This window comes from Orcinus orca, chromosome 20 (genome assembly GCF_937001465.1).
Source record: "Orcinus orca chromosome 20, mOrcOrc1.1, whole genome shotgun sequence".
NCBI classification, from domain to species: domain Eukaryota; kingdom Metazoa; phylum Chordata; class Mammalia; order Artiodactyla; family Delphinidae; genus Orcinus; species Orcinus orca.
This window is the reverse complement of record NC_064578.1, coordinates 13,272,457-13,286,723: the sequence shown is the minus strand read 5'-3', so window position 1 is coordinate 13,286,723 and position 14,267 is coordinate 13,272,457. Positions and strand designations below refer to the sequence as shown.

The window sequence follows — 14,267 nt, the reverse complement described above, 5'->3', positions numbered from 1 at the left end:
CAGGGACAGAACATTAGAGCCTGGACCTAAGCTGAGCTGGTACTACAAGATATGATTCTAGACCAGGAGACCCAAAGGACCTGGGGAGGCAAAGGTGAAAACCCCCAGATAGGGGAGGGATGAGCTTATATATTCAGAAACATGTGAGGAAAACTAATATGAAGAAAGAACAAAAGCAAAGAAAAAGTTACCCCAGAAGAAATGAAAATAACAGAGTAATCAGAAAATATCTTTAATAGAAATAGGTTAAGGATCCTCAAAGAGATTAGGGAAACAGGAGATTCATTAAAGAAAACAAAGGGAAGTTGTAAAAGAAACAAGAATATGTGAATATGAAAATTTTAAATTAAAAATTCTAGCAGCAAAAAATAGTGTAATTAGAATTTGAAACAATGGATAGCTGTAGCCTGGACATATAGAACTCATGAATTGGAAGCTAATGCTGAGGAATTAATCTAGAATGCAGCACAGACATGGAGGACATGTGACAGGCTTTAGCACAAGTCTAATAGGAATTCCAGATATGAGTCAAGGAAATGGCAAAAAAATATTTGAAGTGATAATGGCTGAGAATTCCAGAATTGAAGAAACAGCACGAATACCAAACAAAATAAATACCTAGATATAGTGAAACTGCAGATAAGAATAAAGGGAAAATATGGGAATTCCCTGGTGGTCCAGTGGTTAGGACTCTGTGCTTCCATTGCAGGGGGCACGGGTTTGATCCCTGGTCAGGGAACTAAGATCCTATATGCCGCGTGGCGCAGCCAAAAGAAAAGAAAAGAATAAAGGGAAAATATTTAAAACTACCAGAGAAATAACAGAATTCAGAGAAACAACAATGAGACCGACAGACAACATTTCATCAACATTAGATGCCAGATATGATAGAGGACTATCTTAGGGAAACTAGAATTCTATATCCAGTTATCATTCAAGAATGAGGTGAAATAAAGATATTTTTGGATATGCTAAGACAGTTTTATCTATAGATCCTGGCTAAAAGAACTACTAAAGGTATACTTCAGTAAGAAGAAATCTCGGGGGAAGGAGGAGGTTGCTAGCACCAGCACTGAGTGCAGAAATTGAAATAGTATGTTGGTAAATTTAACTATAGACAGTATATCTGGATGCTTAAGTCACTCAAAGTGACTTAAACTCTAGAAAAGATTTAATTAGCTTATAATGAGAAGTGTGGAGGTAGGGAGTGCCAGGGTTGGGGCAGTGGTCTAATATTGACATGAAGAACCCTGGATCATTCCATTGTGCTGCTGTGCCATCTTAAGGGTATAAGATCTTTCTTCTCATGGTTGTGAGATGGCTGCTGCTGCTCTAGGTAACATATCATCACCCTATAGCTTCCCAAGCAGGAAGGCAGGGAGATGCTAAGAGAAAGGAAGCTTTCTAATGTGCCTCTTTTTTGGGACGGAGAATCTGTCCAAGAAGCCCCCAGCAGACATCTCCTTATGTCTCATTGGCCCGAGCTGGTTCGTTCTTACACCAATTCCTGGTAAAAGGGAACAGGCTTACTGTGGTTGGCTTTGACCAGGCTTGCCTCATCTCCTGGGACTGGGTTCTTTGCTACCTGAGCAAAATCAGGATTCTGTTGGCAGGAAAGAAGGGGGAGTGGCTGCTGGTAGGCAACCAACAACAGTGTCTGCCACAGATAGCAAAACACACAAACAGAAATCCAGTGTCTAGTTTGTTTTTTAATTTTACAAAAGGAAAACTAAAATTGTTCACCACATTATCAAGGAAGAATAAGGTAAAGTAAGGAAGGGAATTTCATTGTTAAATCACATCAAGTTTCTGCCTTGTTAAACAGAATAGTACTGCTGAAAACGGTAGACCTCATGAGGACAATGTATATATGCTAACAATTTAAGATAACCACTAAAAGAAGAGGAATATAATTTCCAAGCCAGGAGGAAAAAAAGTGGTGGGAGTAGGGGTAGTGTGTCAGTCCAACAAGTCAGGAAAAGAAAAAAGAACTAAAGGAAAACTAGTGAAGAGAAAACAAAGGTAGTAACATGAGTCCAAATACCTAAGGGTAAAGGGTTATACTCATGTGTTAAAGAGAAAAAAAACTACCAGATTGGATAAAATGCAAATAAGAAGTGGTCTGGAGCCTGGAGAGACTGGTCAGTGGACACAGGGGCTTAACAGGAACCGCCCTGGCCTTCATCATACAGGTGGTTCTGTTCTTTTTTTCTTTTTTTTTCTTTTTTTGCGGTACGCGGGCCTCTCACAGCCGTGGCCTGTCCCGCTGCGGAGCACAGGCTCCGGACGCGCAGGCTCTGCGGCATGCGGGACCCTCCCAGACCGGGGCACGAACCCGTGTCCCCCGCATCGGCAGGCGGACTCCCAACCACCGTGCCACCAAGGAAGCCCGGTTCTGTTCTTTAAATAACTTTATATTTATTCCTCGGCTCATCTCCCTGCCTCTCAACAGTTTCTGTCTGGCTTTGCCTTGCTACTGAGACGGTCGGTATTGTTTTTCTGGATCGCTCCCTGCCTACTGTAGATATGTATAACAAATTCCTGGACGCCTCCCCCGCACCCAACACCAACAAATCACACTGGGACTCCTGTAAGGGGCAGGTGTGGTGCAGAGCTGGGACCCCACATCCCAGCTGTCCCCCTGCCCCACCCTCTCCCCGTGCCTTAGAGCCCAGCATTCCTCCCCTTAGAGCCTGTTTCTTAGGGTGCAACATCGATCCGCTTGCGATGAAGACTGATGGTTTATTTCGCTGGGACTTATTTGAAAGTTAGCCAGAGTGATGATCATAGGCTGGAAGAAATGTTAGCTCTTGCTTTCTGGTTTCCTGGCTGCCAACTCAGGACAGCGTCAGAAGTTCTGGAGCTGAGATCTCAGACTCGACATCAAGGCAAAGTGAGGTGTCCTGCAGGAAGACACTGCCAGAGGGGTTGTAACTGGGGAGCGAGGAGGCCTGAGTCACTAGGATAACTGAGGGGTGTGTGCCGGAGGGTGGTGCCAGCATGTTGCAATGTGCTGACTTCAGTCAGCCAAGCATGCAGAGGTGAAGCAACCAGTTCTCAGACACATCAAGGATGTGCCTCTCTGGGCTTCAGTTGAGTGTGAGGGAGGGGCTGTCAGGTCTCTTCTTCCAGATAATGACTGACACCCCAGGGCATCTTCTGCTGGTGTCAGCTGTTGCCACACCAGCAAGCAGGGAGTTTGCTGGGTTACTAGGTTGGCAAGGTTCTGGGACACAGGGAACCCTTTGATGGTTGTGCCCCAGTTAGTGGGAAAAGCCTCTCTGGAAGGCAGTGGGAGCTTTTGGAAGGAGCACTGGCCTTGGAGCCATCAGACCTGGAATGATATTAAAGCTCTGTCACTTATCGCCTGGCTGACTTGTTTCAGCTGTCTTGGGACTTTTGTGAATAGCAAATGAGAGGCTATGCCTGCAAATTCTTAGAAACTCATAAAACACCATGCAATGTGGGTACAATCTGTGGTTTGATGCCTTTACATTGAGGCTCTGGGACACATCCTTAGGCTTTGTGTCAGTGGGAGGAAAGAGGGTGCTTTATCAGCGTCTTGGGCTGGGATTTTTTTCTTTCTCTCCACCCCCTCCAGATTTAAGCAGTCTCCCTCCCCCCATCCTCTGCTCTTTATTTTGACGTTTCTTTTCTCTGCCTGCCAAGAAGATTGTGTTCAGCTGCGCTGGTCTGAGGCTGTGCTATATCCTGTGCTTCATTAGGTTAATTTGATGGGTTGTCTCCTGGGAACTGACCAGAGACTGGTTCTAAAACCATGCTAGCCTCCAAAATCCAGTTCCGTCCATTCTCCTTTGGGGCAAGCTTTGCTGCTCAATCCCATACGCCTGCTTTTCCTTTCTTCCACCTGCAGGCTGGCCAGGGCCTCCTTCGGTTTCCCTTGTTTCCTTGTATTAGCATAGTTGTTCAAGCATGCATCCCCTGATTGGTAGAAGGCTCTAGGGAAGACCATCCGTTCTCCAAGGCTGCCCCTGACCTTCTGGATTCTGCTCTCCAGTTCCTCTGTTCAGCCTCAGCATTTTGAGCTCGGCCAGCCATTCAGGGGGTATTTATTGTTAAGTGGTCTCACCAAATTTGCTAAATTTGTAACCACAAACCTCTCAGAAGACACTAGTATTGCCTTGCCTCCCACTAAATTTACCTCGTTACTCTCCTTCTCTCTTAGAGGACTGTTTCACATCTGATCTCTGTAAATCTCCAACCCCAGCAATAAAGATGCATCCCTCCCTGTGCCTGTGCCCATTCTCTGCTTCACCTCCTGCTAGGCAGGTCAACCCTTTCCGTGTGGGCACTGGCTCCCCCCACCCTCTGCCCCGTTCTTGCTGCTCAGGAACTCTGCTGCTGTTTCTTTTTTATTTATCTATTTATTTATTTTGGCTGCGTTGGGTCTTTGTTGCTGTGCTTTCTCTAGTTGTGGCTTTCTATAGTTGCGGCAAGTGGGGGCTGCTGTTCCTTGCGATGCACAAGCTTCTCATTGTGGTGGCTTCTCTTGTTGCAGAGCACGGGCTCTAGGCTCGTGGGCTTCAGTAGTTGCGGCACACGGGCTCAGTAGTTGTGGCTCGCGGGCTCTAGAGCGCAGGCTCAGTAGCTGTGGCACACGGGCTTAGCTGTTCCACGGCATGTGGGATCCTCCCGGACCAGGGCTCGAACCCGTGTCCCCTGCATTGGCAAGTGGATTCTTAACCACTGCGCCACCAGGGAAGTCCCAAGGACTCTGCTTCTTAATTATCCTTTTACCTGCAGCGTTAACTTCTCCCTCTACTGAACCATCCCCACCAGTATACAAACATTCTGTAATATCTCCCATTCTATTTTATCTCATTCCCTTTATTTAGTAACACTTTTATTGAGATATAACTCACATACCATACGGTTCAGCCATTTCAAGTGTACAAGTGAGTTGGTTTTAGTCTAGTCACATGGTTATGCAATTAGACCACAAACAATTTTAGAACATTTCATCATCCCAGAAGGAAACGCCATACCCATTCTCAGTTGCTCCCCACCTCCTCCAACCCCCAGCCCTAGGCAATCACTAACCTACTTTATAGATTTGCCTATTCTGGATATTTAATGGAATCACATCATATGTGGTCTTTTGTGCCTGGCTTCTTTCACTTAGCACCATGTTTTCAAGGTTCATCCATGTAGCACGTATCAGCGCTTCCTTTTTATGGCTGAATAAGATTCCATTGTATGGATATTTGACATTTTGTTTATTCATCAGTTGATGGAACTTTGAGTTCTTTCCACTTTGGAGCTGATATGAATAATGCTCCTATAATCGTTTGTGTACGTGTTTTTATGTGGATACATGTTTTCCTTTCTCTTGGGTATAGACCTAGGATTAGAATTGCTGAGTCATACGGTAACTCTTTGTTTAACCTTTTAACCGCCAGACTGTTTTCCAAAGTAGCTGCACCATGTCACATTCTCACCAGCAATGTATGAGAGTTACAGTTTCTCCATATCGTCACTAATAGTTGTTATTATCTGTCTTTTTGATTATAGCCATCCTAGTGAGCGGGATGTGGTGTCTGATTGTGGTTTTGATATGTATTTCCCTGATAACTCATGGTGCTGGGCACCTTTTCACCTGCCTGTTGGCCACTTCTCATCCAGTCAGGTGTTCACCCCCTCCAAACCTCTGGATCAGCCATTGTGAAGGTTACTGCTGACAGCCTTCTCTTATCTATGCCAGGCCTTCCGTCAATAATTTCTTCTGGTCCTGTAGTTTTAAGAATGAACTGTGCTCTGATGACTCTCAGATGTATCCCTCCAGCTCTGACCTCATCCATGAGCTTCAGACATCTGTGTCCTGCTGCCTATTGCCATTTCCACCTGGACATTTAAAGGGCATCTCAAATTTAACCTGTTGTAAACAGAACTCTTGTTTTTTTTTTTCTTACCCAAACCCATTTCTTTCCTGACTTTTCTGTATGAAAGAATGGCACCCCACACACACACACCAGGTTGCTCGGGCCACAAGGCCCTGTGCCCCGGGTTCAGTCTTCCTCTCCTACCCACCACCCTCCATCTCACCCATCAGTTAAACCCTTCAGAATACATGCAGCTGCTTCTCACCACCTCCACTGCCTGGGATATTGAAGTAGCTTCTCTGTGGTCCCCTGCTAGTGTTACACAGCAGCCAGAGTAGTCCCTTAGCAAAAAATGTTTTAACCTAAAAAAGAAAAAAATTAGAATTTATAATGAAACGCATCACACATTCAGAATAGTGTATATCATATAAATTCCTTAAAGACTGGGCTTCCCTGGTGGCGCAGTGGTTGAGAGTCCACCTGCCGATGCAGGGGACACGGGTTTGTGCCCCGGTCCGGGAAGATCCCACATGCCCCGGAGCGGCTGGGCCCATGAGCCGTGGCCACTGAGCCTGCGCGTCCGGAGCCTGTGCTCCGCAATGGGAGAGGCCACAACAGTGACAGGCCCGTGTACCGCAAAAAAAAAAAAAATCCCTTAAAGAATAAAAATTTTAAATACTCTGTTTCTACTATCTGGATTAAGGAGTAATACATTCCCCAGTACTTCTGAAGCTCCCATAGACCCTTCTTCTTGTCTCATCTACCTTATTCCCGTCCAGGGGAATTTCCTGGATTTTACAGTGTTCCCCTGATTTTATCTGTTGTTTTATCATCTATGTGTATAGAGGCCTTAAAACAATTTCTTGCTTAGCTTTGCATACTTTTGAACTTTTCATGAACTCATACTGTAAGTATTCATCCCTGACTTATCCTTTTTGTTCAACATAATAGTTTTTTGGTCATATTCATTCCTGTTTATGTCTGAAACTGGAGTTCATTCATTTTTACTGTATTACATGAATGGACCACAATTTATCCATCCTATTCTGATGGACATTTGAGTTGTTTGCAGTTTTCAGCTATTACCCAGTGCTGCCTTGAGCATTCTCATATGTCTCTTGGTACACGTGTTCACGTGTATCTGCTTGTAGAAATACTAGAGTTTACTACATACCCACCAGGATGCCTAAAATTAAAAAGATAGCAGATATCCAGGACATGGAACAAATGGCACTCTCCTATGTTACTGGTGGAAACATAAAATGCTACCGCCACTTTGGACAACTATTTGATAATTTCTGGTAAAGTTAAGCATACTGGTGTATGTACCCTATGGTCCTGTAATTCCACTCCCAGGTATTTACCCCAGAGAAATGAGAGTATGTGTCCACAAGGTGAGTTGTACAGAAAGGTCAGGGCAGTTTTACTCATAACAACCAAAAACTAAAAACAACTCAACTGTCCAAACGTGGAAAAGAATAAACTACTGATACACACAACATGGACGAATCTCCAAAACATTGTGCTGAGCAAAAGAAGCCAGCCAGGCAGGAGTGTTTATATGAAGTTCAAGAACAAGTAAACCTAATCTATGGTGACCGGACTCAGCAAAGTAGTATAGCAGTGAACGATGACCGGGAAGGAGCACAAGGGAACTTCCGGGGTTGTGGGGTGGTGGTGGAAATGCCCTGTATTTTATTACTGGGTGCTCACACACATGGGTAAACATGCATCACGCTCTATATTGAAAGACTTCTGCATCCTATTATATGTGAATTAAACCTCAATGAGAAAAACAGATTGTCCCAAGTAGCAGCACGATTTTGGGGGAAAATGAAACAGTGTATTCAACTAGTTGTCAGGGTTCAACTTAAGCTTTAAATCTGCTTAATAGGACAAGCAGGCTGAACTCACCAGCTTTATAATTCATTGATTCTAAATATTCAACCTTTGGCTGAGAAACCATTCATTCCCACCCAAACTAGGAGGACTACATTTTCTGAGGATGTCTTCTCACATGGGACATCACAAAATAAATTAGCTCAGGACAAATGGGGGAACTTTCTAATCTCTCATTGTGTCCCCAGTGTTCCATCTTCTTCTGTGAGAAAGATGTTTTTTAATTTTTCTTTAAAAAGAAATGCTACTGGAATGTACTTATGTCCATATTTTTTAAGTAATGCCAAATTAGCTTCCCAAGCATTGTACCAATTTATTTTCTCACCAATGGTGAGTGAGTGTTCTTGATACTCTGCATCCTCTCTAAACTCTTAGTACTGTTAGTTTAAAAAAATTTGCTCCAAGGGTCCATTTTAAAATATAAATCAGGTCATGACACATCCCTCCCCAAAACCCTCCCATCAGATTAATAATAAATCCTAATCCCTTCAAAGGCCTCTGTGTCCGGGCCCCTCGTGCCTACCTCTCCAACACCCTCCCCAGTTTTGCTGGCCTTCTTGCCATGCTTTGTTTTGTTTTTTTTTTAATTAATTTATTTAATTTGGCTGCGTTGGGTCTTCGTTGCTGCGTGCGGGCTTTCTCTAGTTGCAGCGAACGGGAGCTACTCTTTGTTGCGGCACGGAGGCTTCTCATTGCAGTGGCTTCTCTTGTTGCGGAGCATGGGCTCTAAGCGCGCAGGCTTCAGTAGTTGTGGCTCGCGGGCTCTAGAACACAGGCTCAGTAGTTGCGGCGCACGGGCTTAGTTGCTTCGTGGCATGTGTGATCTTCCCGGACCAGGGCTCGAACCCGTGTCCCCTGCATGGGCAGGCAGATTCTTAACCACTGCGCCACCAGGGAAGCCCCTCTTGCCATGTTTTTCACAGGTCAGGCTGTTTCCTCCTTGTGTACTCTGTTCCCTCTCACAGCACCCTGTAACTTCCCTGTCATGGCACTTTGTAATCCCCTGTGCCTTGCCTTTGTATTTGCTGCTAGACCAGAAGCTCCATTAGGACAGGACGCGTGTTTACTGTCCCACATTAGTGCTCCCAGCCCTGCGCCGGCCCATTAAGTATCTGTCGAATGAATAAATAAGCCAGCACCAGCCAGGTGGCCCTGGAAGACTGGCCTGCTTCCCTCTGTGGGCACCAGAGGTGGGAGCTGATGCCCAAATGTGTGCCCTTTCCCCGACTCTTTTACATTGGGGTTTGCATGGGCTTAAAGTGAAAGATCAGAGCAGCTGTGAAAGGGAGAAATGAGAATTAGGCATTGGCAACTGGAGGGCACGGGGAGTACCCCAGAGCAAATGACGTGCATAAAAGCTCTTAACCAGGTGACTTCTGGGATTCGGGGTGCATGTCTGGGGCCTCTGACCGTTCTTGCTGCGTTCTGCCCTGTGCCCTCAGTTGCCCTCAGCACACGTTCCCAGAAGCAGCCCAACCTTGGGATTTCCAGAGCAAAGGCTTTTGCCGGTGACCCTTGTTTGGGAAGACCCTCTCTGCTCTTCCCAAACACAGTGACGAAACTGGGGCTTTTCCTCCCCTGACAAGGCAGCCGGTTACGTCAGATGCCCCCTTTGTTGAGACTGCAAGGAGTTACAGTCTTCCCCAACGGGAGAGATGTTTCCTTCAGAGCCTCCTGTGCCGGTTTCTGCCCAAGTCCGCCTTCAGGGGCCACAGTGGGCCACGCACCAGAAACCAGGTCTCCCCAGCCAGGCCCCTCGCAGCATCCCTTGCTCAGCCTGGAAAGTCACCACCTCCTGGGCCGCTTGCCTCATGGCTGGCTCTTCTCAGGTCACAGGATGCTGGGAGCAAGACCCTGCAAAACGGAGTTCTTTTCCTTAGATGTTGGTCATGGATATGAGCAAAGGGAGGCCTAGAAGAGACAGTGACCTGGCTTCTGTTTACAGACAGCGCCACCAAAGGCTGTGCATGGAGTCCGGCATGCCAAAGGGTGCAGTAGAACCTTTGGAAGGAGCACACTGGACCAGTGCCACTGGGTCTGTGGGTTAGAGCTGGGAGCCCCGGTGAGGCCTGTGGACGAAGCTTCACTCTTGACCCTGGGAAGCCGGCTTCTGTGTCTCTTTGCCTCTTACCCTGGAGCCTCTGGGTAGTTGAAGGAACCCATGGGCTTCTTTCTACGCCCCGGCCAGTCACAGGCTTTGGAACTGGATAGACCTGGACTCAAATCTCAGCTACGCTCAGGAGGTTGTGACTAGGCAAGTTCCTTCACGTCTGTGAGCATTGTTTCCCCACCCAGAATAATGTCTCCTTATTGGAACGTGTTAGTTCTGTTCCCTGATGGCTTTGTGGTTTGGCTTGGCCCCAGAAATTGGAGCTGCCATAAATGGAGGGGGCGGCAGAGGTTCTTGAACATAGAGCCTGAGATGCCTACTGTGCAGCTGGTGGCAGCAGCCAGAGTTGCTGGAGGAGCTGGCTGGAGCTGGAGCTTTCCGAGCGCAGCTGTGAGGCCCAGGGGCCGGGTCAGCGCCAGGGCTGGCTGGACTTGGAGAGGAGCTGGTGGGGACACGCAGGCCTCTAGGATTAAGTGCTCCCCATGACATGGAGCCAGGGCCCGGGGGCTCCACTCTGAGCTTTGTCCCTGACTCTCACCCCGGCTCCCTAGCACATGGCATGGATTCAGGCTCCTTTCCTTAGGGTGGATCTCCAAAGCACCCTGCTGCCTCTTCTCCCTGCTCTTGCCCACGGCAGCACAGGGTCTCAGGCTGTCAGTAGTCCATGGCATTTATTTGGTAACCTGCAGAGGAAGGCAACTGTCCAGAGGGCTGAGTGGTGGTGGTGCTGAGCGTCCTGACACGGTCAGGTTCTCTCCCTGACACCAGAGCTGGAAGGATTGTTAGCGAATCACCCAGCTAACCCAGGAATGCTTCATCTGTAGCCCACACTACAGAGGGGAGAGGGCAAATCCCAGGGCTCAGGTCAACCGCCCCCCTCACTTTGTGGGGGGCTTCTCTACCTCTTCTCAGGGGTAGAGAACGCCCGGGCAGGGGCTCATATCTGCAGTCCCCTACGATCTTTTCTCTGGGCCATTTTCTCTTAAGTTTGCTGAAATTAACCTCATGTCACTGGAATAGGAACTTCCTAAACCTGGCTTTTCCAGCGACTTGCCCTGTGGCTCTAGGGAAATCACTTTCTGTCCTTGTTTACCTTCTGACTAATGAGTGAGGGTGGCGGGCTAATCTGGTCTTTAGAGGCCCGAGTTAAGGAGAGCAGAGTGATGCTATCTGCAGTTAGAGGGAAGAGCCCTTTCTCTTGTCCACCCTTCAGTTAAGTGGGCATCTCCTCTACTGCCAGCTCTGTCCCCTCTGGGACTTGGGGGCAGGGCTGGGGGAGAGCACGTGTGCATGTGCGATCTGTCTGCACATTATTTTTCCTTTCTGCAATTTCAGAGTCATGCTGCGGCAGCCTGGTGCCTGACGAGTGAGGGGAACCTGCCAGGGGATTACTGCTAGCTCAAGGCAGGACAGAGGCCTCAAGGGAGTGGAGATGGGCAGAGCAGCCTCCAAGCCTGGGCCAGCAGCACCAAGACGGAGGCCTGGGCCCTGGCCTGGAGCTCGGCTCACACTCGCTCGGCTGACCCTGATGGCGTTCGAAGCAACACCCTGCTGAGAAGCGGCTGTTCCCAGGCCCCAGAGGACCTCAGAGCAGGAGCTGGAGTTTGACCACCCCTACACAACTGCAGTTGGGGCTGCGACCGTCGGGGGAAGGGGCTGGCGCCTCGGATGGGAAGTAGAAGGGCAGAACCTAACGCCAGGAGGATCTTGGTCTCTGAAGAGTTTTCTGGAACCCACGGAGCTTCCTGGGTTTCTTCTCTCTGGATTGGGGCTTGGTTCCCTCTCCTCCCCTGGCAGAGGGGTTGGGCCCTGAGGGCCAACTGAGAGAGGGAAGACTCTTAAATGAAATTCAGGCTGCCTGAAGCCCACGTGCTCTCTGCTATGATTGGGGTTCAAGGGCTTCCCTGCTGCAGGGGACGAGGGGCCGCCTCGGCATCTGCTCATGAGCCACAAGGACCCCGAATGCTCCAGACTGGATCGTTTCAAGCCGCCAAAGAGGGGGACCCCCACAGCTGGCAGCCAGCAACCCCAAGGGACTAGAGGGCTGGGATGGACTGACCTCCCCCTTGCCAGGGCTCTGGGAGAAGCAGAGCCTCTGTGGCCCAGCTAGTGACGGAGAGACCCAATGAAGCCATAAGCAGGGCCAGGCGGCTCAGGGACAGGGGAGCCACTGCTGCCGACGTGCTTTCTCCTGACGCTGAGGGAGGGCGTAGTGTGGGACCTCTGCCCCTGTCCCCTCCCTGGCACTTGCCCATATGCCCTTTGCGCGTGGTGCCAGAACAAGCAGGCTACGCTGTGGCTGGCCCATCAGCGGGCTGGGAAAGGAGTGGCCACGGTGACACCTGCCTGACTGCCGGGCTGAGGCCCCAGCTCCCCGGGGCGCCGAACCATGAAGTGCTCCCTGCGGGTGTGGTTCCTCTCCGTGGCCTTCCTGCTGGTGTTCATCATGTCACTGCTGTTCACCTACTCCCACCACAGCATGGCCACCCTGCCCTACCTGGACTCGGGCGCCCTGGACGGGACCCACCGGGTGAAGCTGGTGCCCGGCTACACCGGCCTTCAGCGCCTCAGCAAGGAGGGGCCCGCCGGCAAGAGCTGTGCCTGTCGCCGCTGCATGGGCGACGCCGGCGCCTCTGAGTGGTTTGATAGCCACTTCAACAGCAACATTTCCCCGGTCTGGACCCGGGAGAACATGGACCTGCCCCCAGAGGTCCAGAGGTGGTGGATGGTGAGAAAGCTGTGGCCCTTCCTGCCTCCCCTTTGCTGCCGCCTCTCCGGGGGTCTGTCCTGCCATTTGGGAGTCACCCTTAGAGCCCCCTCTTGGATTGGGGCTGTCTGTCTTCTGGCCCCCAGAGCCTTGACAAAGTGTGAGGTTCACTGGACCAGAGCCAGCTCCTAGGATCACAGATTGTGAAGGGGGAGCGAGCTTTGGCCTGGAAGGAAAGAGAACTAATATTTTCTAGTGCCTGTAGAGGCCAAACATAGACCAGAGATGCCTTGCTGGGCCAGGAAGGTGAAATAGCCAGGAGAAGCAGGTTCCCCAGGGAGAAGATGGCGAGAAGTGAGCATGGCAACAGGAAGAAGGCCTGCCCTTTATAAAGGAGGCAGCGGCTCAGCTCCAGTGATTGTTGCTATGCAGGCAGTATCCTAATTTGTAAATGTTTGCTCAAAATAATTTGAAACACCATGCCACTCACTTGGTTCCTTCCAGTTGCTGGAAAAGCCTTTCTTCTGGGTTGGGATAGGAAAGCATTAGCAACTCCTCTGGGGGCTAAGGGAGGTGAAGGGGAGGGGATGGGGGGACAGGTGTACCCAAGCCTCCCCATTCTTCCGGATCCTGTCACCTTGCTGCCGCTTTAGCTCCCTTCGCCTTGTCCCTGTCATCTCTGGAGCGTCACTCCCTAGGCTTTGCCAGGGCCATCTGGTTGCCACACATGTCAGAGGTGGAGCAGCGTCAGTACTTGACCCGGGGGGGCCTGCAGACTGCAGGCATTTCCTGCTGGGGGACTTGGGAGGCAGGTCGTGGTCCCTGGTTTCCCCAGCTGGCAAATGGGGAGGGTGATGACTCTCCCTTTTTCTCACAGTTAGGACAGCTGTGAGGATGAGCGCCTGCAATCAGGCTTATGAGAGCAGCTCAGAGATCCTGCTTCCCAGCCCGGACTCTCAGAGTCCCTAAGGATGGGGAGTCTACAGAGCAGGAGTCACCAGGAGCCACACACGCCCTTCGCATGACAGACTGGAGCCCTTGAAGGGTCCTGCCCGTTGCTCATGGTCACACCCTTCATTTTACAGGGAAGATCGAGGTTCAGAGAGTGCCCTGAGCTCGCCTTGGTCATAGGTCTCAGTGGTGGCCACGAAGAGCCAGAACAGGCCTCTGGGCAGGGGTGGACCGAGAGGCAGGCCAGGCCCCCTGCTCACGGGGGTGGAACTCAGGGCTGTTTAAGCCCCGGAAGCCACCTCTCTGCTGCTCCCCACAGCCACCCTCTTTCGCTGTGAACTTAGAAATTCTTGTCTCAGGGCTAAGCTGCTTCTCCACACTGAGTTCATGTTCTTGTGCTCAGGGGCCCTTCCTGTGCTCAGAGAAGAGGCAGAGAAGCAGGCCCACCCATCCCCTCCATGCATTCTGTCCCCTGAGCAGCTCCTGCTTAGCCGCAAACCCACAGCGTTGCCGCTAGGACCACAGAACATTTTAAAGCCCTTACAGATGATGGCCCAGGGGCCGAATCCAGCTCACTCAGTGTTCTTAAACTATTTGCATGAGTTACCATCATTTAGGACCTCTGTTTTTTCAGCTTCTCTTGAGAAACCAGAAAATCTGGTCCTTCTGGGCTGACAATCCCACAAGGCGACAGTTGGTTGGAGCCACCCCTTTTCGATGGGAGCTCCTGTTGGCTGTAGGCCCAACCTGCCTCTTCACT

The 14,267-nt window shown here is 49.8% G+C and overlaps 1 protein-coding gene across 9 annotated transcripts in view; it reads left to right on the top strand.

Annotated features, from left to right (window-relative positions):
• The window catches only part of ST3GAL2 (ST3 beta-galactoside alpha-2,3-sialyltransferase 2), a 106,774-nt gene that overhangs the window by 33,170 nt on the left and 59,337 nt on the right, over nt 1–14,267 (top strand). For 7 of the 9 annotated variants that reach the window (XR_007474447.1, XR_007474446.1, XR_007474445.1 and 4 more), the window contains exon 2: nt 11,185–12,577. Coding sequence is in view for 4 of the 9 variants with exons in the window: in XM_049703824.1 (XP_049559781.1) it covers nt 12,239–12,577 (339 nt within the window). In the remaining 5 variants the exon portion in view is untranslated. Of the gene's footprint in view, nt 1–10,216; nt 10,240–10,271; nt 10,295–11,184; nt 12,578–14,267 lie in introns of those variants that run through there. The other 2 variants (XM_049703826.1, XM_049703825.1) reach the window with 2 other exon arrangements.